The sequence below is a fragment of the Pyricularia pennisetigena genome, chromosome 6, assembly GCF_004337985.1.
Source record: "Pyricularia pennisetigena strain Br36 chromosome 6, whole genome shotgun sequence".
Classification (NCBI taxonomy): domain Eukaryota; kingdom Fungi; phylum Ascomycota; class Sordariomycetes; order Magnaporthales; family Pyriculariaceae; genus Pyricularia; species Pyricularia pennisetigena.
Window position 1 is genome coordinate 5650812 of NC_043744.1, and position 22864 is coordinate 5673675.

A 22864-nucleotide genomic window follows, 5' to 3' on the forward strand; every position below is an offset into this window, starting at 1 on the left:
GAGGTAGCGTGCATATAAATCCGTTCACTTTTGCATTGATTTGTTCTATTGACATAAGGAGCGGCCATCCCCGTGCAAGGCTCTCCCCGACAACAAATCCAACCAGTAAATTCTTTTAAAAGAAGCTGGCGCATCTGCGTTAACCAGAGGGGGGGGGGGGGTTTTCTTTACCACCAGGGAGGGCCTTTCCTCATATCCATCCCTTGTGCAGAGTGCTGAAATGGTATGAAAGATATCGTCACTTCACACTCGAATGGCTTTGATTTGCTGCTTTTGCTCGGCCATGGCATGTAGTTTGCAATCGCTGGCAGTTGGGTTTAACCTCAAACTAAAAACTTCCTAGAAAGCTGGCGAAAGTTGCCCCGTTTTCCAGCTAGCTATAAGGGCCGGAGCAACTCCTGTCCCTCTCCCGCCCACTGCCGCACATAGCTTTGGGGCCTGCCGGATCCGCGCCCCGACTCTCGTCCTCCTCTTTGTTCCCACCCCTTAACAACAGCCACATCACCGCCAGGAGAATATAGAGATAAAGCGAGCCGATACGGGCTGCGGGAGCAATCCGACGAGTAGTACTGTGTCCATTGTGCTTTGATCGAGCAGCTGGTGGTGGGTTTGGGAGAGGTTTGCATGTTGTTCGTGGCTAGCCGAGAAAAAAAATATCATTGAGTGGAATTATAGACACGAAATCCATATTATATCTCTCCGTATGGTAGCCTGTGAAAGTGGTTGAGTTGAGACACTATTCATCTTCACGTCTCTCCTGACTGAAAAAAAAAGACAAAGTGATAAAGTCGGTCCCGCCGGTCTATTTCATTCTTTAGTCTAGTCGTTCCGGCTTCAAGCAAGGTACAATAACCTCCCACTACCCCTACATCCCAACCAGGGGATGCGCAAGGCAGCAGAATAACACACAGCAACAATCTTCAAAAAAAAAAAATCTAGCCAAAAGCCCTGCTCTGACTAGCTCAGTCGTCCTCCCACCGCCGCTTGGAGCCCGCACTCAGGCTGGATCTTGCGCTGGATCCCACGCCGGTGCCAGATTTCGACAGGGGAGGGTGGCCACCACCGCCGACGGCCCTGCCTGTTTCCTTGTCATCCTCCCGCACGACGCTCTTCCTCATCAGCCTGATGACCTGCTCCAGTTTGCCAAACCATGTCTTGTTCACTCGCCGTTTCGCTCTGATCTCCCTCTTGACATCTTCCAGCTCGTCAATGTCTTTTTTGGCAGTGGGCATTGGATTAGCAGATGCGATTCAGAAACAGGAAACAATTTGACCCAGGCAGAAAATCAACCCACATTGCGTCTGATCCGGAATCAATTCCAACACGTCCACCACAAAACCAGAAGCTGCCCGCCCGCCGACCAACTTGACGTATAGATTCCTATCCTCGGCAGCGGCGCCGCCGTGCTTGTCCTCGTCGTGTTCAAACACAACCTTGCGGAGTATATAGACCAGCGCCCGCGCCGCGTCGCCCCTCTCCCACTCCTGGGCTCCCGTGCCCCGAAGCAGCTCGCCCTTGACCTGCCCCACCGCACCCAGAACGTGCCTGGCCGCCCATGCGACGTCGCAGGTCCCCTCGAGATCGGCGCCCATCGCCACGCGCTGCCTGGCCGCGTCCCGATCTGACAGCGACTCAGCGTAGCGATCCAACTCGTACAAGATGCGGTCGACGCGGGTCTGCAGGCGCACGTAGGGGTTGCGTGCCCGATCGCGCGGCGAGAGCAGGTTGAGGAAGATGGAGAAGACTTCATTGTTGCGCTCTAGAAGCGCCCGCACTGTTTCGCGCAGGTTGCGCTTTTCGCCGTGGGCGCGCGATGTTCGGACTTTGCGATGCGTCCATGTGTCCTTGCTGCTATTGCTTTGCTCCTCATCGTCTGTCTCGTCAAAAGCCGACAGTATCTGGTTAACTTCGTCTACCCTAACCCAAGGCGGGGCCCGGTATGCCTCGGAACTCCCGACGGCCGAGTGTAAGTCGTCGGTCAGCAGGTTGAGACGGTAATCGGCAATCCTCTGGAAGAGATCCCCAAGCGCAGGGATGGAACCATCGGCCTCAACCTTGAGAGGCTCTGCCTGGTCATGCCCATAAAGGGTGAGCTTTGCGATGGGGTCACATAGCCATAGGAGATGGTGGCAAGGCTTGCGGTTTTTGCAGGTACACTGCGGGCCAGGCCACTTGCTGTCTGGAGTGCCGATCCGGATGGATAGCGGAGTGAATTCTCTGAGCTGGAAGGCATAAAACTGATGACCTCCATCAACTCCTGTAAAGTGGAGGCTGACTGGCGGTGTCTCGTGCCAGCGCAACTCGCTGAAGAGCTCCCTGATATGCCCTTGTGCATCCCGGTCGTGACCCAATTGGTCAGGCACTGCGAGGCTGTGGCTGGTGCCCTGGCTCGAGTCTTGAGTTGGCAGCCGGCTGATGTCGTAGAGCAGACCGGTGAAGGGGGAGCGAACTATCTGACCTGTATCTTCGCCCTCAAAGTCACTGTCCGAATCGCTAGTATCAGAGTACTCACCTGCCAATGCCCCAGCTTCGGCAAGGCGACACATAGCCTGTGCTCTTGTGGTGGGAGCCATGCCGTGGAGGTTGAGTTGTCTTAGGCCTGTTGTTGGAGAGGTGGACATGAAAGATGGAGCACTATAATATGAGTTGGAGGTAGACTCATACTGCCCAGACATATACTGAATTGGTGTGGACAGGCTGTGCGTGTGGCAAGATCTTTATATCCAAGAAGTCGAGAGACTGTCATAGGCAGACAACCTTGCTCGTTGCGTATATACCCAAGCTAAGAGACTAGCGTTAAGATGCAGGCCCATATGCAGGCCGGCCAAATATGGAAGCCGGGGTAAGCACTCTATAACGTGGCCGGGCTGAGTCCAATGGGTCGCACCTAATGAGATGATGGCTGCGGCAGTGCTGCTGCTTGACGAGCCATACCCCAGCCGCGATGCTGCCGGTAAGAAGCTCATTCTTGCGCTCACCTTAGAGGTGGAGATTAAATTGAAACCAGATCCACTGCAGACCCGGCCCACGAGAGCAAAAGAGAGAATGATAGGAACATGTCAAAGTTGAGGGGTAGTTGCAGCCTGCGAGGGAGAGAAAGTCATGGTCATATGGAGCGCAATGTGACGTTCGCGAGACGAACAAGCCGATGCTGAGCATGCCTAATGTCACCGCATGGCAACCTAGTTGCTTTGGGTGCTTTCCACAACCAACATCAACTTCATCCAGTGACCAAGGGAAAGACGGGCACTGTACTGGGGATACACCTGGGGGTGCTTTGGTTGGAAGGGGATTGTATCCAACATGGGGTGCTTTGATGCACCGATTAGGAAACAGATTGATAAATAACGTTGCTTTGGGCTTTCTTGGCACTAGGCACGACGTTTACTTTGCTTGGGAGGGAGGAGTAGATGGAAAGGAAGTGAACGACGTCTTGTTCCGTGTCAATCGGATGAAAAGTAGAGGTACCTTTCATTGGTTAAGCACAGCTCTATGCGTTGTGCATGCCAGGACCGAATGATTGTCGGTGAAGAGCAGGCTTGTTCTTCGAGGCAACGCAGACCAAATCAGGAGAGCCAACAAACTGTTGGCCATAACCAGCCAGAACGCTTGACCGACGCCTTGACGGTGGCAGCACATGAGAATCCCACAAGGCTGATTTTAATCGCTGAATACAGTGAGAGTCGTAAGAACAGTCATAAAATAGACCAGTCGGTCAGGTCAGGTCAGGTCAGGTCAGGTCACTTGAATTTCCCTTACGGTCAGTCAATTCATTATCAGAGGAGGAGCTGTTTGACCGCGATCGATTGTTGCGCCTGTTTGAGAATTGGACGTGGAGGTCGAATTTGCCCGACGATGTGGGTCATTCACCCCACGATCACTGCATCTCTGGCATCTCATCATTGGTCAACATAACATTACCAAGGGAAGCGCGACCGACCCGTTGGCAGGCTTTCAAGGCTGATTGTGCGACCGCAAACTCAAACTTGTAATTGCCATTATGTGCACTCCCCAAGGTCTGCAGCCTGGCTACCCACCCTCAAAAAGGTAGAAGATACAAGAAGAAGAAGGTCCTGCTGTTCGACACAAATCACAAATCGAGGCTTAGACTTCTGCCTCGCCCGCGCGCCATATCAAGTTTGGTCTATAAAAGCCTGGCGTGTCCCCCCCTTCCTCCGCCTGGCCGCATTTCTGGCCGCATCGCTACCACCGAACCAAACCCACTCGACTCTAGGCGCAGCAAACCTTTCCAGAAGCCCGGCGAACGTTTCTTGAGTGTTTTACCTACCTGCTTCGTCATTTTTCCCCCCTCGCACCGACTATTTTCATTCTCTGAAAAGAAATGCTTTACCAAGAGACGATATTTGTCGTTGCCTAGGACCTATCCAGCGCATGGGGAACACAGCAGGGATGGTCGCACATCGTGGGGGGGTTTTCTACTTGATCTCTCTCAATAATCAACTATCACCACAAACTGCGAGTGTCGTGCAACCCACCCTTTTTCTACATACTCACTCGAGGTGAAAGTCAATCACAGGTCCCGACTTGGGTCCCCTTCGTTGTTGGTCTTCAGTAGGAAAAGAATTCGCTGGCCTTGCGTTCACCCAAAGCAACCACCAAAACCTCTTATCATTCCAGCCAGCCCTACGATGATGTCCTTATGGCGAAGGTCGTCCAAGATGGTCAATATGGGCCAGAGCAAGAGCCAACTGACTGGCCCTATATGTTGACTGGCTAAATTGGTGTTAGTTGAACATCAAGCACACATCGTTACTCATCACATTGCCTGGGTATATTTATTTCCCTCAAACAAGATGATGCTATCATGCTCCTCCAAAACCTCTGCCTCAAATGCCAGCCGTGTCACCCCTCACGGCCACTGTTTGCGGCACTGTAATCGTCAACTTTTCTCTCGAGACTCTCTGATTATCGGACAGTCCGGATCGTGACACTAGACTTTTTGCTGCTGCCTGCCGACCGCATAGTCCCCCACAAGTGATGCATCTGCTCTCGATGAGGCCTCCGAGATGAGACAATGAAGGAAAGACTAGGTTATCGGCAAGTACTCTATTTTACTTTGAGTTGCAGCCTTGTTGTGCAGAGTAAACTGCAGCCTAACCTAGTCTCTTGTGCCGTTGGCAATGACATGGGGGAGGGTGGCCGTAAGTGGGGTAAATTGAGACGGGGAATCAGCCGAAAGAAGAAGAAAAAAAAATGTAAAAACTCATCTCTGGCCAACCGCGTCAAAGAATAGATGATCTCATTCGAGTCCCGACGGCGCGGACCCGGCAGTGAATTTCCGATGAGTTTGGTTGATTTCCATGGCATGGGACAATATAGCCCCGACTGGCTGAGTTGTGCTCATCATGGTTGGCTTGGGACAGTGGTCGGTTTTCCAACGCGAGCAGCCAGAAGGTCGGTACAGTTCATGCTTCGATACAAGGTACCAAGGTGACTGCAGCACATTGCAGAGGTCAATCATTCTTTTTATTTTCATAACGAGAAACGAGGGAACTAGGCAGATTTTCACAAAAACTTGGCTTTCATAACTAACTACTGTAGGTAAGATTGGGGTTGAGAATTGGACAGAATTACCCAAGTATTAAGTATTTGGTAGACTCATCACTATAATCTTGTACATATTTGATCTCGTCCTCACCGTACCTTCTCGCTCGCCTGACCGAGTAGCCAGAGAGCTCTAGGCTCGTCGTTCCGGCCACTCTGTAGCTGGCATAGATGGCCATGATACGCATTTCGGATACAAGGGAAAAGAGAAGCTATATAAACCAGCCAGCATAGGTCTCTTTTCTCTTTTCCTCAAGCCTACAACGTTCTCGTCCTACTTCGCACAGGGCCTTGTGTCAATATATACCCAGTGATGGCGTCAGATGTCTACGGCGGCATGCTTCCAGCCGGTAACAGACCCTTTTCCCAAACATCAAGCTCCAGACTGTAGCTGCTGACGCCAACGAAAAACGGCTGCGAGGAATATCCGGTCCCTGGCACTAGGCTAGTTCTTTGTTGCAATCTTTTTTACTTTCATAAAATGGTTTGCCGCGTCTCGGATCGCAATCCAGGGGCTCGTGTTTAAACCTAAATAAAAAAGAAACCTTACCCACCTACTTGGTACCTTAACTAGGTATCTGCCTGGTCAAACTCGGCCTTCTGATTGGCCGGCCGTTGACCCTTTCCAACTGCACTAGCAGCTTCAGGGCGCAAAAGGGGATGGATATGATGGTGCGTTTACATGATTCAATGCAGTGTCCTCACATTCTTGAGAGCACTCAAAGGGTCCATACGCAAAGAGACAGGTGGTTTCTCACCAGGCAGCATGCAATTTTGTATACAACGTAGTGAAAGAGAATTGCTTGATATGAACAGCTTCCCCTGAAAAGAGACAGAGGTGAATTAATCTCGATACAGGGCAGGTAGGAAACATGTGTTTGACAAGATCTTGCATTACACAAAGATTGCAGACAAGTGATGACACGACATTGTTTTAACGGTTTTGATTGATGCGACAGTTAGTGCTTATCTGCATCTCCGAGTCTTTGAGCTCAAAAAGAGGAGGCAAGCGTCAGGAGGGCCTGAATATAACTTTAATCAAAGATGAAAACAAGGACAACCCAAAAACTCCGTAGAAATAATACCGACTACCACTTTCCCCTTCCAAGAACGCCCAAAGACGACTTCCACAAACCATGGAAACGGAAGTAAAGAACAGCCAAAGAGATAACTGATTATCCATGACTCTGTGGAATACACAAACAAGGGTTATGGTTGACTGAACACCGGAAGTCGGGTTTGTGACTTGCCAGCTCCACACCGATGTTGTGAATGACAGCGTAAGAATTGCTTGTTTGAAAAAGTCCAAACACGACGAGCGATTAGATATGACAAAAAGAGAAACGCCAGCTGTATGCAATTGATGGCTGAACGCAGAGGTATACACGAGACAATAGTAAGCAAACAAAAATAAGAGAAGAAAAAGAGTGGTCGTAAATCTCGTCACGTCGTTTCCGCAAGAAAACATCGTATAAAGACTTCTCTCTCCACCCAGTCGAGGGCAAGGAAAGAGAGCGGGGAAGAAAAGAAGAATAAGAAAAAAGCTGACGATGGCATTTACAGCCCTGAGGCCTTTCGCACAGCTCCCGCGTGAGCGCTGGCTACCCTGCCGCTCGTCTTCCTGATGCCGGTCGGCTCCTTGCCCACCGTGGTCGACGCAGCCGCCCTCCTCGTGCTTCCAGAGCGCTCGACACCACGAACCTTGGCGAGCACGCCGCTCGCGCTGGAGCGTGCGCCCTCTTCCTTGACCGACTTGGTTCTTCCAACAGAAGAGCCGATGTTCTCAATGTCGTTGGAAGCGTCGTTGTCGACGTAAGTGGAAGAGGAAGAGTAGACATGGTGTGTTGTCGTGGTGGTTGTGGTGGTGTGGCTGGCGCTGCGCGGCTTCTTCTCGTTGGGGCTGGCTCGCGTCGAGGTCCTGGCCATGCGCATGTGCCACTCCTCATCGCTCTCGTTGGTGCTGCGGTGCACCGAGATGCTCTCCGAAGCGTGTTGCTGCTCCTCAACTTTGGCGCTTACGTCGTTGCGAGAGTACGGGTGGTGACGCCCGCTAGGGTTCCTTCCCGTCTTTCGTGGCTGACCGGGTGTTGGGGCAGGCAGATAGTCCTCTTGAACACCAACCGTGTTGCTCTCCGTGTCCATCTCGCCGAGCGGTGTGCGTGACTTGCTGGGCGGCGTGCTGGCTTGCGTGGCGCTGGTGCGACCAAGGCTAGCTTTTTGCATGGCACGGATTGGAGTGCTCGGAACGCCCGTGTTGGCCGTGTTTTGAGCTGCGGCAGCGAGCTCCTTGCGCAGCTTGCGAGCCACACGCTCCTCGACCCACCACTCACGGAACACGCCCTGGTTCAGGTGAAGCCAGTGCTGCTGCGGGCCGACTACCATACCCGGGCGCATGAAGCGCATGTAGCTGATAACCTCATCGGCCGTGAAGCCATGGCGGTAGATGAGGTAGGCACCGATCAGACAGCCAGTGCGGCCGAGACCGGCTTTGCAGTGCACGGCGATCCCGCGCTTACGTATCGTAATCGTCTCGTGCGCCAGGCGGATGAACTTTCGCACGAGGGAGAGGGGTGGACAGGTACCATCCTCGAAGATCATGTCCAAGTGGCGGATGCCGAGGGACTCAAAGTAGGATGGAGAGTACAGCTGGGAGTTGAGACGCACGACGAGGCCAATGTTCTTTTCGGAAAAGTGGCAGAGAACATTCTTGAAGGGATCCGGCAGGTCGGGATGTTTGTTGACATCTGCGATGGTCTTGGGGAGGAGCTTGTAAGCGTCTCCCATGGCTTCGGTTACCCTGTCGACGGGTAAGTGCATTGGCGACGCGAAGGCCAGGAAGTGAGGAGTAATCCAGTTGAAGTCGCCGTTCTCAACACGCTCGTATTTTTCGTACTCGCCAAGGTCGAAAGAGTCGAGCATCACACAGCCCTCTTCCTTGGCCTTCCATACACCGTAAACGACATCTTGTACCGTGATTCCATAGTCGGCTGTGCTGTAGCCAGCGTCACGGAATGGCATCAATGGGGGGTCGACCTGCGCGATAGGCGCGAGCGCCAGGTGCGGTGGCCAAGACTGGATCAGCACCATATAACATGCCAGTACGCAAGCGGCATTGGCTCGGCCTGTGGAGGAAAAAAAAAAAAAGAAAAAAAAAACGTTAGCGCATTTCTCAAGCATTCGAATACATCCTCGAGAAGCTTCAACATACTCCTCGGGTCAGCTCTGCTCCAGAACACTACTGGTCGGTCCTTGTTCTCTTTGGCGCCAAGAATATCATGGAATTCGAGCGCAAAGCGATACAGGTGACCAATGTGCAATGGGCCAAAGTCGTGGTGGAAAGCATTGTAGAGAAGCGAATCGTCGATGGAGAAGTAGTATGGCTGTTTGCGAGCGGCGACCGGGGTTGGCTGCTCAGCTGCAGCTCTCGAACGCTTGGTGGGCGAGCGGGTTGGTGGCTCCGGGTAGGGAAAGAGGGTGTCGGCCTCGGGAGGGTTTACGTATGATGCGAGATATAAGCGGTCTGGGATGAATGCCGTTAGCGTTACTGGATATTTGTATGTAAATAGCAGCGGATATGGGACCAAGAAGGCGCGAGGCCGGCTCTCGAGGGGAGGGATGTCGTCGCCGATTGTCTCCATGGCATGGCCGGTGATTTTGGACGAGATCCAGAGACCAAGTAGGCAAGCAAACTCTTCGAAGAAATGTCGCAAGCAGCTCGCGAGACGGCAAGATTTTGCGCGATTAGGGGAAAATGGCTGCGCAGAGCCTGGATTGGACTTACTCTCAATGTACTCAATGATTTGGCCCATATTGGAGCTCTTGGATACCGAAGGCGCCATCTCAGCGCCACGAGCCCCAGGAAATGCCAGGAAGGTGGTAACAAGTGCAGTATTAAAAGGCGCAGGTAGGATGCTAGAGATGATGGCGAATAATGTTGCTGCTTGTGTAGAATGCGGTGCTGCGACGAAGCGCGACCAAAATAAGGAGACGTTGTGGGTTTGAGGTGGCGATTCGAAATGGTAAACAAAAACAAACAAATGAGCGCCGCTTTTATTCTCGACTCTTGTTTTGCTCACAACGCAATGCAATGATGGATGCTAGCGCGCATATGGAATAGCCTTCAAAGAATGCAATGCAAATAACTTTTAAACTTTCCCAGAGGAGCCCGACACGACGACGAGGTTAAGGGAGGGAGGAAGAGGGAAAGAAAGGAAGGACGGTCGGAAAGGTTGACGATGTCAAGTTATGTGAAGACTGTCGGGGATCAAGCACGACAACATCGGAGCTCCATCGCAAAAACAAAAAGGTTCTGGACTTTGTATTGCGTATCGTCACGACCCCTGGCCATTGTTGTTGTGTATGAAATGTGGGTCTTTGGTTGTCGACAAACACAACAAGCCGGGGTGCACCCAATCACGACCGTTGCCCCAGCTTACACCTGGGCAGGTAGTGTCCCTCTTGGGCAAGCCGAGTTGGCCCGACAACGCCTGTGTGAAATTGGGTGAGCGAGGTTACCGAGATCCCGCAAGCTTGGGCCACTTGAAGACCTGGAGACCAGGGAGGGGGGGGGAGAGTGCTCCACTAGAGCCTGTGGTGTGCACGACAGTGGTGCTGGAATTCACCACACACAAGAGAAGAAGCACTGAGGTGAGGTCACTATCCAATACCAAGACAAAGACCCCTTTTTGGGGCGGCCCAAGTCAAGCCATCCCACCAAGGCGAAAACAGCCTCCAGTGTCAGTTTTGCGACCAGTCTGTGCCAGGAAACGGAGAAATAACCACCGCACGTCCTGTACACGACCGAAGCCTACATGAAGTCATAGCTTCAAGATCAATATTGTCTATTTGTTTTGACGCAATTCAGGCTGTGCCAAACCATCACCGTAACAGCGACCATGTCCGAGTTTCCCTGCACACTGTGAGTTTTTTTTTTTTTTTTTTTTTTTTTTTTTTTTGTGTCTCTCTTTCTCTTCTCCTCTTGTAACGCTCGCTCAGGCTTGGAGGATCGAGTTACGGCTACTACTGCTCTGTTCATCTTGTCACAGCCCACTTTTTGAATTTCAAAACAGGAGCACGTGAGCACCCAGTAAAAGAAGCATCCATCCATCCCTGCTAACGCCAAATACCCCCCCGGCACGAATGCACCCTCCAGCACCATCGACGTGCCGTTCCCTACGGCCAGGCTAGCCAATGTAGCACTTGGCTCGCTCAGCGTCGACAAGGAGCTTTCGCCATCCGTGCAGCGGGAGTTCTCCACAGTCTCTGCTTCTTCGGGCACGACCGAGGAGACGGTCCTGCGCACCGAGTACAGCGCCACGACGAACCGCATGCTCCGCGTCGCCGTCAACTCCTTCATGGACAGCCTGAGCCTCGTCATCGAGGTCATGGAGCAGCTCGATGCCGACGTACTGGAGGCGCAGGCCAAGGCTCCGTGAAGAAGGGATCGGGATGGGGTTTCGTTCTGGTCATTGGGGTCATTGGGGTCATTGGAGGTTTGCTTTTGAAATTTTCCGGATCCACATGAAAGTGCAGGAGAATGATTGAATCAATGCCCGAGACATCCAACGTGTTTATTGTGCAGACGGTGCTATCAAGCGGTTGCCCCGGGACGGGACGGAATCGACGTTGCGTCGACTTGTCTGGAGCGATCGTGCAAGACGCTTAATCGGACTTCAGCAAGCCTCTTCCCCTCGATAGGCGGTGCCACCGACGGCAAGGCTCCCTCCCAATAGAAGCAACCTGCGACTGCGCCGAGTGGGCTGTGGGGGATGAGTGTCGGGCACGGCAAGGGGTCGCAGGTCTGGACGTTGATTAGCAAAACAGATGGTTCTTTGGGTATGTTGGGGTTAGCGGTCAGAATTCCAATTGTCTCCTGTCTCCTTTGGCATGCCTCGGCTATACTGATTCCACAACGTCTTTGGTTCATTCGTCCTCGAGTTTTACATCAAAAATCTTTTGAAATAGGCCTCGGCGTCCTCCCAACCCTCGCCATCAAGCTTCCCAATAAACCCAACATACTGATCAGGCCTACACACCACCACGCATCCAACCTCCCTGTCTACGCCGTAGTTGGCATACGCATCCCCGTAGGGGTCGTGATAGTTTTGGTCGTCGACGTAGATGCTGTCATAGTCCCAGCCCTTTTTGTCGTCAAACGGGTGCAGCACGGCAGGAAAGTCGCGCAGCAGCTCCGTCTCGACCCGCTTCGCCGAGTGGCACGTCAGCACGTCGACGTGGCGGTACAGGTACGGCTTGAGGAAGGCAGACGACGCCAGGCTGTCGCAGAAGGCCTGCAGTCGGACCTTTTGCGCCGGTGCGTGCACGTTGCCCGCAAACACCACCAGCCGGAACCGCCCGTCGCTCTTCAGCCGCTGCTGCAGGTGCCACGACCGGCCGTCGGCCTGGTTCAGCACTCGGAACGACGGGAACCTCATGCCGAGGCGCACGCCGGTGGCTAGGTCCTGGCCGGCGGCGGCGGCGGGAGGACCCTTTTTGGCGACGAGCACGCTGTCGGCGTAGTCGACCGACAGGCCCGACGCGAACAGGTTGCCCTTTTCAAACACGGCCTGGAACTCGGCCATGCTGACGCCCTCGGCGTCCAGGACGTCCTTGGCGGGGCGGCCCGAGAAGAGCCGGGAAAACTTGTGGTCGAACTCGATGAGCTCCTCGGCGACGCGGCGGCGCTCGTCGTGATACGTCCTCAGTATCCCGGGCCGCGCCACGCCCCTGGCCACCAGCGCCAGCTTCCACCCGAGGTTGTAGGCGTCCTGCATGGCGATGTTCATCCCCTGGCCGGCCTTGGGTGAGTGGGTGTGCACGGCGTCGCCGGCCAGGAAGACGCGGCCGCGGTAGTCAAAGTCGCCGCCCAGCCGTTGACCGATCTGGTACGCCGTCCACCAGTCGCAGTGCTCGTAGGTGAGCGTGTAGGGCTTGAGGATGTTTTGCGCCGCGCGGAGGATGGTCGCCGGCGTGATCTTGGTCCGGTCCGCGCGCCCGCTGGCCGCGTCGGGCTTGATCTCGTTGAGCTGGATGTACAGCCGCACCAGCTTGTTCTCGCGTGGTATCACCATCAGCGACCCGGCGTCGGCGCTGTGGACCGCGCAGCGCATGCGGATGTCGGGGAAGTCGGTGATGGGGATTATGTCTGGCTGGGGGTGTTAGTGGTATGTTTGCATTTGGAATGTGAATAGCGGGAGGAGAGAATGGGGGGGGAGGAATAGGGCGCAATCAGAAGAGAAGAACTGACCCAGAACGCCCCATATGAAGTCCGTCGGCTCACCATGCAGCTCATAGCCCAGCTGCCTCCTCGTCCAACTGTGAGCCCCATCACACCCAACCACATACCTAGCGCGAATCACCTCCCTCCCAGACTTGCGGTCCCTCGCTCGTGCTATCAAGTCTTCCGTGTCGTCCTCGGCCAGGTTGCTCCGGAACAGGCCATCCGCAGGCAGGCCGTCGCCCTGCTGCTGCGCCGGCGTGGCCTCTTGGTCCGACAGGTGCCGCAGCGTGACGGTCACGGGGTGCGAGTCGGCCGAGTGGTCGGCACAGGCGTCGTCGTCGATGACCAGCGACTCTGGCAGCACGCCGCGCTCGACCCGCAGCCGGTCGCCCGAGTGTTTTCGTATGTGGTCGAGGAACCAGCGCTCCACGCGGCCCTGGTGCACGACAATCTGGACAAAGCGCGAGAGGCCGGGGGATGTGTCGGGAATGCGGGCTGAGCGTTGGATTCGGCCGGTAGAGTCCGGATTCTGTTTTTATTTTTAATGGAGTTGTTTTGGTCACATGCGTCAGATCGGCAGGAGGTTTGTTATGAACAAGGAATAAGTGAGTGATGGAGCGAGCCCATTATAGCACTCGTGATATACGGAGCTTGTTCATGATTCAACTTACCCACATACAAATCTAATACGGAGCTTGGTTAGATTACAAGTCCAAAAAAAAAAAAAAAAAAAAAAAAATCAAAATACCTCGAGCATGTGATTAGCCTCCTTCCAAGCGCGATCCGCGAACCCGAAGCTGTCAAAGATCTCCAGGCTGCGTAGCTGCAGTCCGTCAGCCTGCCCGGCAAAGATCTTGGTGCCGCGCTTGTCGATGATGCGAGCGTCGATGCCGCACCTGGCCATCCACGCTGCCATCATCAGACTATTCTTGGGGTATGTTATCTTAATATATTAGCGGACGAGTTTCTTGTACTTGATCCCGTGCCATGTTCCTATGGTTTCATGGAAACCGGTAACATTGTTACGGCGGATGCAGCTCACCCTGCTGGCCCGGCACCAATGATCAACCTACGGCATGGCTTGTCAGCAACCTTGTTTTTCGACAACACTTCCCAAAAAAACCCAGCACAAAAAACCAATATCATCCCGGCGGCATGACCAACACACGCTGGCGGGACGACGAGATGTTGTTTGGATATACTTACACATCGCATTTCGACTCTGTTATCTCGACGCTCCCCATTGTGGTATCGGTGTGTTGCTTTGCAGTTTCAGTACGGACTGTCTAGTAAACGCGAAGAATAGTAAACATGAAGCAAGCAAGAGCAAAGCCAAGACTTCTCGTTCCCGACGCGATGGGTAGCTAATAAGGAAACCCCCTCCCTCAAATAAACCGAGCTAGTTTTTGCATGGCTGAGATGGAAAGAGTCTAGAGTAGTGTAGAGACTGTGTTCTAGAGAAATCTAGCCTTTGGAATAGTGACAGTTACGGGAACGGAACCCCGCGATTTTTCTCGCCATAGACACGCTATTAGTGCTTTGTTATAGTCTCATAAGCAATAACAGTATCGGCCTCAACGGTTCGGCACCACTACAAGGTTCATACTACTCTAAAGCCACCCAACGCCAAAAAAAATAAAATAAAATCAGTTGCAGCCTGACAGAACGACTGCACACCAATACATGCAGAGGAGGAGGTGCGGGGATGTTGTCTTGGTGGTCTTGGATACGCTGTAGACTGTACATCCTTAATATCGCCTTGAATGTCGATTTGCTGGAGTTTGGCGGGGGGGACATGATAAGCGAAGCAGTAGATCCACACATGTACGTCTGGTCGTACTTTTCTTACTGACTTGCTTTTCAGATCCCATCACCATGTGATACCTTTGTGCAATCTGGGAGAGTGTGCCACAACCCAGTTGTCATCTTTGATCTCAGTATGTAACCTTGTTATTCTAGGAGGATAGAGCTAACAGGCCCGGAGCAAGTTCCGAAGTACGACAAGATTTTGTCTAAGACGCCGCCAACAAAACGCCAAAGCTAATGCAAACTTCCAATAGTTCCTTAGAAACAAAAAACAGAAAAAAAAGACCCCTTTCCAAATTTTCCGTAATCATTATAAAATATACTAGACTAGGGTATAGTATAATTCACATCCCTGCTCATAACCCATCCCCTCCCCTCCTGGCCTCAATGTTGGCAATGGCAGACTGCAGGGCGCTGGTCAGATCGACGTGAAACAGCGGCCTGTTGAGCCCATGGACCGTGACGGCCCGGGCCGCAGGCCTCAGGCCCTTGAGCCCCGTGCTGGACGCCGGGGCAGCCCGCTCCGTCTCGGTCGAGCTGTCGTTCGTCCGGGGCGTCTCGGTCCCGTCTGCCGTCTTGTGCACCGGCACCGCACCGACGCCCTTCTCCAGGTCCTCGCTGTCGCTCGCCGCCGCGTGCCTCCTCTCCTGCTCCTCCTCCTTCTCCGCCACGGCGGCCGCGCTGTCGCTGCCTCCAATCTCGGCGACCGAGAAGATGGACTTCCACCTGTGCTGGCCCTCGCCGCGGGGCGTCGGGTATCCGAACCCCCCGGCCACGAGCGCGCGCTTCGTCCAGCGGTTGCCGATGCATGCGATGTGCCAGTCGACGGGGTGCGGGGCCGCGTAGCGGTCCAGCTGGTTCCGCACGTCGATGAGCTGCTGCACGCTGCTGACGTCGACGTGGTTGACGCTGCTGAAGTCGAGAATCACGGCCTTGAGCGTGGGCATGTCCGGGTTCTCGCCTGCGATGTCGAGGTTGCCACCGCTGCGCTGCGCCTTCTTCAGCTCCCGCTTCGACGGGCCGGGGTCGTTCCACGGCCTGTCGCCCGGCCGCGCGTACTGCGTCAGGTTCGTGCGGCGCGTGTGCGCAAAGATGTACCGCGTCAGGTACTCGAGCGTGTGCGAGGCGTTGGGGTAGCTGAAGCCCTCGGTGAAGCGGTAGATGAAGACGCCCGGGTACGGGCTCTCGACCTCGACGTCCGGGTTGGAGCCGTCGCCGTGGTCGATGGGCAGGAAGATGTTTCTGGTCGAGGCGCCGCCGGTGCCCGTTCCGCTCTGGCCAAAGGTGCCGTACTCGCGGTGGTCGTCGCCGATGATCCGGTCGTCGAGGACCGAGTGCACCCTGACGGGGCCCAGGAAGCGGCCGCGCGCCTTGAGGATGCGGCCGAGGAGGATCGCCGCCGAGATGGCGACGGTGGCGTAGATGCCGTTCTCGATGTTGGAGAAGATGGTGATGATGACACCGATGAAGAATATCACGACTTCGATCGGCGAGACGCACCAGAATTGGTACAAGGTGTTCGGGGGCGTGATCAAATCGCCCACGGCGTGGATGATGACCGCGGCGAGCGATGCACTTGGGATGTAGTAAAAGACGGGCGGCAGGACGTAGATGGCCAAGAGCACCACGACGGCAGTGATGACACCCGCAAAAGGAGTGCGCACACCTGCCTTTGATTTGATAGCTGTGCGGCTAAAGGAACCAGTCGACGGATAACCGCCCAGAAAAGGGGCGAGGAGGTTAGTGACACCAATAGCAACCATCTCTTGTGAAGGGTTGATGCTATAGTTGTTCACGCGACCAAACGACTTGGAGATGGCGATGTGCTCTATCAGAAGAACAATGACGGCGGCGGGGAGATTGCTGGCCAACGCGCCAATAACACGAGTTTCGACGACGGGTACTGCTGCGTTTTGAAATCCTGTGCAACATCGTCCAAAGTAAGTATGGATACGATCCCCAAGGGACTGGGCCAAGTTAGCCGCCTTTGTGGGTGTGGGTGTGTTTTTTTTTTTTTTTTTTTTCTCTTTTTTTTTTTTTTTTTTTTTTTTTTTTTTTTTTTTTTTTTTTTTTTTTTTTTTTTTTTTTTTTTTTTTTTTTTTTTTTTTTTTTTTTTTTTTTTTTTTTTTTTTTTTTTTTTTTTTTTTTTTTTTTTTTTTTTTTTTTTTTTTTTTTTTTTTTTTTTTTTTTTTTTTTTTTTTTTTTTTTTTTTTTTTTTTTTTTTTTTTTTTTTTTTTTTTTTTTTTTTTTTTTTTTTTTTTTTTTTTTTTTTTTTTTTTTTTTTTTTTTTTTTTTTTTTTTTTTTTTTTTTTTTTTTTTTTTTTTTTTTTTTTTTTTTTTTTTTTTTTTTTTTTTTTTTTTTTTTTTTTTTTTTTTTTTTTTTTTTTTTTTTTTTTTTTTTTTTTTTTTTTTTTTTTTTTTTTTTTTTTTTTTTTTTTTTTTTTTTTTTTTTTTTTTTTTTTTTTTTTTTTTTTTTTTTTTTTTTTTTTTTTTTTTTTTTTTTTTTTTTTTTTTTTTTTTTTTTTTTTTTTTTTTTTTTTTTTTTTTTTTGCTTACCTCCAGGGATATCCTTCAGAATCTTAAACTTTGGGTTCGATCGGTGGTTCATGTTGACCAACCAGCTGATCATGGTGTACAGCAAAATCACAAAGACGGTCCTGAGTGTTCCCAAGAAGAAGTAGAGCTTCTGCTTCTCAGGCCACTTCTTGGCCCCAAACGAACAAGCCGACCTGATCAAGTAGAGCATCGCCAAGGCCGACAACCCCATCGCTGCATCGAGTTTGGTCGTCCCAAGATTCTTGAGGGTGTTGATCAGCACCAGATAAGATGCATCACGTGTTGAAACGCCCGAGATTCCCATCATGGTTGGGATTTGACCGATGACGATGCTGATGGCACTGCCCGTCATGAAAGCCGACAGACTCGTCAAGCTGATCAAATCGACAATGAAGCCTGTTCTCGTAAGCCCGAGGAAGAGGACGATCGCACCCGTGATGATGGACAAGGCAGACGCGACCACGTGGCCCGGGACTTCGGGGAACTTTTCCTTCATCTCAATGACGATGCCACCAACAAGTGTCGACATGACGGCGACGGGACCGATTGTGATGTCCTTGGATGTCGCAAAGAACCAGTAGATCAAGACTCCCATAAACGAAGAGTACAGACCAAATTGCGGCTCCAAGTTGGCAAGGATGGCGTATGCCATGCCTTGCGGAACCACCACGGCGCCGATTGTGATGCCTTGGCAGGAGGTGGTCAGCCTGGTTCAATTCGACTAACAACAAGACAGACAAGCATGTAAACCTACCGGCAACTAGATCACCAAGCAGCCATTGCATGTTGTATTTTCCTATCCAATCAAGAAAAGGAAACAAGGACCTCGTGTAAGTGACGACATCTTTTCCGCTTGGCACCAGCTCCTCAAGGAACTCCTTGGTCGTCGGCCTCGACTCGACAAAGGTGTCGGCAGTCTGCACGGACAGGATGGACTCGCCTCGAGTCACTTCGTCCTGATAGGGCTCGTTGTTGCGTAGCTTGATGCCCAGGACTGCTGCCAAGCTCTGTCCGACCTTGGCGCCTGTGGTCGACATTGCGACTGAAGGGGTGGCCTGAATGGCGTAATTGCCGAGAAGAGATCTGGTAGGCGCAGGAGCGAGGCTTCTTTTATTTAACCTCACTTGGCAGGTAAAAATAAGGTTGGCTGCTTTATACAGGCGCCCAATGGGCACGAGTATCACGCGCTCACCTGCGTGGAGCGCAAGATCCCTGCAGAAAAATGAACACGGGATGCTTTCAACGTAAGCAGGCTGAAAAGTTTAGGGGGGTCAGATGTTGGCGAAAAAAAAAGGGTCCAGAGATGGCGTCGCAGTGTTGGGTGTTTTTGGCGTCTTGTTTTATGGCGGTAGATAGTAATTCAAGATGTCTATCATGCAGAGGTTAATAGTAGCTCTAAACAAGTACGAATGTGGAAACGTTAAAACAAGCTCCGATCATACCAATCAAATTTGCCTATACCCTAGAGTAGATTTGTCTTAATAAAGGGGACTTGTTGTAACTAGGATGTGTAAACAACCAAGTCAAGGAAACAGGGAGTCAAGAAAACAGGGAGGGCGTTTCGATTTTGTACAGTAGGTACGCAGAAAAAAAAGGAAACCTCTTTGTTTTATTAATAAATGTGCAGACGAAAGGGACACATAGAAAACAAAAGGCAGAAAAAAAGTACGCATCACTCCGATCAGACGTGATATGTAAGCACGTCTGACTATCAAGCCCCTTGGGGACCAGTGGTTGCTCTTCTCGATGGCGCAATCGAGCTATACCGGTTACACCCTGGTAAAATGAAATAAACAGATTTTATTAATGGATCGGGAGATACTGCGTACGTAGCAGGCCACAGTCTTGCGGGGCAGACCCCATAACCCCAGTGAACTGTGGACTGCGCGAGGTGTTTTCCTACTTTCCAAGACCATTTCCATCCACTTGGATGGGGTTTCGGAGGGAATGTTTGTGCTATAATGGGAAAGTCGAAAGGCCCCAAGGCTGGTCATTGCCGAACGCATTGAACTGGCCGGGGATTTGCCGCCTCGCCGCATGCTTATGGGACGCTGGGAAGTCTGGATGTGCTGGACGATGAATGAAAAAAAAAAAAAAAAAAAAAAAAACCTAGCCTTTTCGACCTCAAAGACAAGGAGACGTCTGCTGATTTGTTATTGCGGCTAGGGATGGCGCTATATCGTTGGGAAGAAAGTTTACTCGGAGTGCAGTTGGGGTCCTGTTGTTAGTGCTAGGTCAAGGTCTAGACCACCAGAGTGTCTCTCACTCTTTCTCTCTCTCACTTAGTCCCGTCTAGAGTAGTAGTCGCCAAAAAGTCACGATAATTTAAACAAGTACCGAGAGTTGCAGCCGCACAGCCTCTATCTCTCGGCAAGAGACATGGAAGGCTCAAACGCCCATGTCCGCGGAGACTGGTCTGCAGTAGTCGTGTCTGCTAGCTAGCTCAGCATCTTGTCTTTGACTGGGCCCAGGTTGGAAGCCAGGGATTGGATGTTGCAAGTCCAAAGTCAAAGCACGTCATTTTAGACCAAATTGAGCTCACCCAATCCACCCAAGATTGGCACACCACACTGAGCATGGGACCCACTTTCGAGGCTCTTCAACGTCAATATTTTTGGGGGGGTCGTCTTAGAAATCGCACATCATTTGGCACAAAGTGCTGTCAAGCGATACAAGTCCGTACAGAATTGTGAGACAGTATAAATTAAATTTGCCTGCGATGATCAAAGACCCGGTGAGTTTTACTATAGAATAACTTTGATAGATTGAGAAAGAGTGAAAGTTACAAAGTATAACGGCCATTGCAATAAGTAAACAGAAGGTTGGATATTTTTGGCAATTACATCTACAGTCTGCCCATATTCCTAGGGCGCATCACATCGGCGGTTGCCAAGGTTGCTTGCTTGCAGTGCTCGGCTGTGCCGTACTCTGTACCCAGGTCCAATTGTCACGGGGTATGTCCCGTGACTTTGGTGTGAATTTGAGCTTCCAAATTTCCATGACGAAGCAAACCAGGCCAACCCTTGCTCACACGTGAATCCAATAACAACAACGACGGGGGGTCTGGACCCGAGCAGATAGATGAATGGACGAGTTTAGGGATTGCCCATCACAACAACGCGACGAGGGAGGGACACATTAAGTTTACTGATTTCCGTTGTTGAGAAATTGATTATTACACATCTTGAAATATCTAGGCAAAAAATCTGGGCAATGCTATCTGGCCGTGGTTTACCAATGGAAAATAACACAAAAGTCTCTGGCAGTGATTGCTGCAGTGCCGTGATGCGAACAAAGATGGCTTGACGCGAAAAATCGCGTGGCTTGGGACTGACTGCCTGCCTTGCTGTCCTACCACCAACCGCTTCATCCCCGCTCAGACTCCCATTGTCTTCTCAGCTCAGATCCCACGTGCAACACTTTGTGGCTGCAAGTAGATGCGAAAACCGTGGAACCAAAACCACATCGCCCGGCGCAATCCAATTGATATGCCGGAATAGGTTGCATCATCTATATCGACTTAATTGACCTTTGAGCGACCGACCTAATTCCCATGGGGCTGAAAGGCGCCACCGATTGATCGCTGATACGATACCACATCATCGCATCCATCAAAACAAACAACACCATGCCTAGCCCAATCAAGGAGTCGCTCCCCTCCTTGCCGCCGCCCACGTCGACGACCCTGCACCCGCCACCGTCTCCCGGGACTCATCGTGCTCTGCGGAAACTGCATTCGGCGCATAATCTCGGCGCCAAAGCCTACAATCTAGGCGGTGGCCCCTCGCTCATCTCCCAGCAACGCCAGCAACAGCAACAGCAGCACAGGACAACCCAGAGGTCGCTGTCACCGACCCGTAGAAACGTTAGTAACAGCTATGCCAACCCCACCGCCGCCAGCGTGAGCAGGATCAACGACAACAACACAATCAGGATCGATCCCCAGCAACACTCCCGCAAGCCCAGCTCCGGTCGCTCGCCTCAGCGCGGCCGCACCAACGGTGATGCTCCCGTCCTGCAACAACAGACCGCTGCTGGCGCCGTTGCCGCTGTCAAGGGGCGCCGCCCTGGTCTGCCACGGCGCTCAGCGGTGGCTGATGAGTTGTCTCTGGAACGTTTGATACCTCACGGCCCTCCTGATGGGGATGTCGCCAGCGCCATAGAGAGCATGCGGTACAGGGTCCTTCACGACGGCATCAAGTCCAATACTGAGGGCATGGTCAGTACTGTTATATACTCTGCTCTGCTTTGGGTCTATGATCTTGTGGATACGTGAATACAGCAGGCTAACATCCTGATAACATCCCCAACAGTCCCAACTCCGCATCTATGTCTGGCTCATCATGCTCGACTGCCCAGTCCTAGAAACAGACGCATATCTTGACCTCATCCACCGCGGCGCATCACCAGCCTACTCCAAGATCCGCAACGACACCTTCCGCACCCTGACCACCGACCCACTCTTTCGCCGTCGCGTCTCGGAGGCATCCCTCATCCGTCTGCTCAACGCCGTGGCCTGGAAGCTGCACGATTCGCGTGAGATCCGCCAGTCGTCTAGCCGCCAGTCGCTGCCGCACCTGCCCGAGTCGCCGGCGCGGCCTCGCACGGCCAACAACGACACGCCGGCCTCGTCGCCCGCAGTCAAGAACCGCGCGCGCGCCCTGACCCTCACCACCGAGGGCTCTGACGCGGGCGCGGGAGACTCCGGCACCTACGTGCAGGGCATGAACGTGCTGGCGGCGCCGTTCCTGTACGCGGCGCGCTCCGAGGCCGAGGCGTTTGTCGCCTTTCACCAGCTCCTCACGCAGGAGCTGCCGGGCTACATACGCGGCGCTATGGACGGTGTGCACAAGGGCCTGCGCCTTGTCGACAAGGTCCTCGCCATCGTCGACGAGAAGCTCAGCAAGTACCTTATGGTCAAGGGCCTCTCAGCCGAGATCTATGCCTTCCCCAGCGTCCTGACGCTGTGTGCCTGCACCCCGCCGCTGCCCGAGGTGCTGCAGCTGTGGGATTTCTTGTTTGCCTACGGGCCCGGTTTGAATATTTTGTGTATCGTGGCCCAGCTGATGCTGATACGGAGCCAGATTATGGCTAGTCCCAGGTGAGTTTGGTTTACTGGGTGTATCTTTTGCTACTGAAAACCGTGATGCGAAGGTTTACTTTACTAACACCAAAGTTTGTAACAGCCCAAACAAACTCCTCAGGTCGTTCCCAGCCTTGCAGGCAGACAAGATCAAGACATTGACGCTTTTCATTGCTAAGAACATCCCAGATGACGTCTACGCCGAGATCATCAACCACGCCCGGTGATTTGCTCTTTTTTTTTCCTCCCTTGATTTGGTTTTCTTTTTATCGGACCGGGCCGCGGTCTACCCTGGCTTGATTGTTCAAGGTCCAAATAATCTGTAACTTTTTTCTTATTTTTTTTTTTTTTTTTTTTTTCTATTTTTATGACATTATGATGATCATGATTCGGAGTTGGTTTTGAGGCAAAGGGTAAATGGCGTCTGTTTATGCCCAGCATTAAATTCTAGCTTTCTCTAACGCGCTGGGAAAAGTATAATACCGGTTATGCTAGTCTAGAAAAGCATATTCTGTTAGCATCTTACACAGAACATGGCGTATCAATGCTCTTGAATATCTTCTTTTGCTGGGCCAAGAATCAGTTGTCGTTCTTTTTCTGATATTCGTACCTTTTTTTTTTTTTTTTTTTTTTTT

The 22864-nt window shown here is 52.1% G+C and overlaps 7 protein-coding genes across 7 annotated transcripts; 3 read left to right on the plus strand and 4 right to left on the minus strand.

The window, feature by feature from the left end:
- Positions 1–962: 962 nt before the first annotated feature.
- On the minus strand, positions 963–2966 carry PpBr36_05410 (uncharacterized protein; the record flags this gene model as incomplete). The annotated part of the gene is made up of 3 exons (XM_029892566.1): positions 963–1213; positions 1295–2715; positions 2755–2966. The coding sequence occupies 3 exons, from the start codon at positions 2964–2966 to the stop codon at positions 963–965; spliced, it is 1884 nt and encodes a 627-aa protein (XP_029749623.1).
- A 4156-nt stretch (positions 2967–7122) lies between these two features.
- On the minus strand, positions 7123–9404 carry PpBr36_05411 (uncharacterized protein; the record flags this gene model as incomplete). The annotated part of the gene is made up of 3 exons (XM_029892567.1): positions 7123–8687; positions 8774–9085; positions 9347–9404. The coding sequence occupies 3 exons, from the start codon at positions 9402–9404 to the stop codon at positions 7123–7125; spliced, it is 1935 nt and encodes a 644-aa protein (XP_029749624.1).
- Positions 9405–10460: 1056 nt separating this feature from the next.
- On the plus strand, positions 10461–11000 carry PpBr36_05412 (uncharacterized protein; the record flags this gene model as incomplete). Its single annotated transcript, XM_029892568.1, has 2 exons — positions 10461–10483; positions 10718–11000. The coding sequence occupies 2 exons, from the start codon at positions 10461–10463 to the stop codon at positions 10998–11000; spliced, it is 306 nt and encodes a 101-aa protein (XP_029749621.1).
- A 504-nt stretch (positions 11001–11504) lies between these two features.
- On the minus strand, positions 11505–14028 carry PpBr36_05413 (uncharacterized protein; the record flags this gene model as incomplete). The annotated part of the gene is made up of 5 exons (XM_029892569.1): positions 11505–12709; positions 12812–13313; positions 13533–13707; positions 13827–13853; positions 13991–14028. The coding sequence occupies 5 exons, from the start codon at positions 14026–14028 to the stop codon at positions 11505–11507; spliced, it is 1947 nt and encodes a 648-aa protein (XP_029749622.1).
- Positions 14029–14946: 918 nt separating this feature from the next.
- Positions 14947–18183, minus strand: PpBr36_05414 (uncharacterized protein; the record flags this gene model as incomplete). The annotated part of the gene is made up of 3 exons (XM_029892570.1): positions 14947–16511; positions 17147–17833; positions 17901–18183. The coding sequence occupies 3 exons, from the start codon at positions 18181–18183 to the stop codon at positions 14947–14949; spliced, it is 2535 nt and encodes an 844-aa protein (XP_029749619.1).
- PpBr36_05415 (uncharacterized protein) lies at positions 15043–17271 on the plus strand (the record flags this gene model as incomplete). Its single annotated transcript, XM_029892571.1, has 2 exons — positions 15043–16246; positions 17153–17271. 2 exons carry the CDS (start codon positions 15043–15045, stop codon positions 17269–17271), a joined length of 1323 nt encoding a protein of 440 aa, XP_029749620.1.
- A 2591-nt stretch (positions 18184–20774) lies between the features above and the next one.
- PpBr36_05416 (uncharacterized protein) lies at positions 20775–22456 on the plus strand (the record flags this gene model as incomplete). The annotated part of the gene is made up of 3 exons (XM_029892572.1): positions 20775–21365; positions 21460–22247; positions 22333–22456. 3 exons carry the CDS (start codon positions 20775–20777, stop codon positions 22454–22456), a joined length of 1503 nt encoding a protein of 500 aa, XP_029749617.1.
- Between the last annotated feature and the right edge of the window lie 408 nt (positions 22457–22864).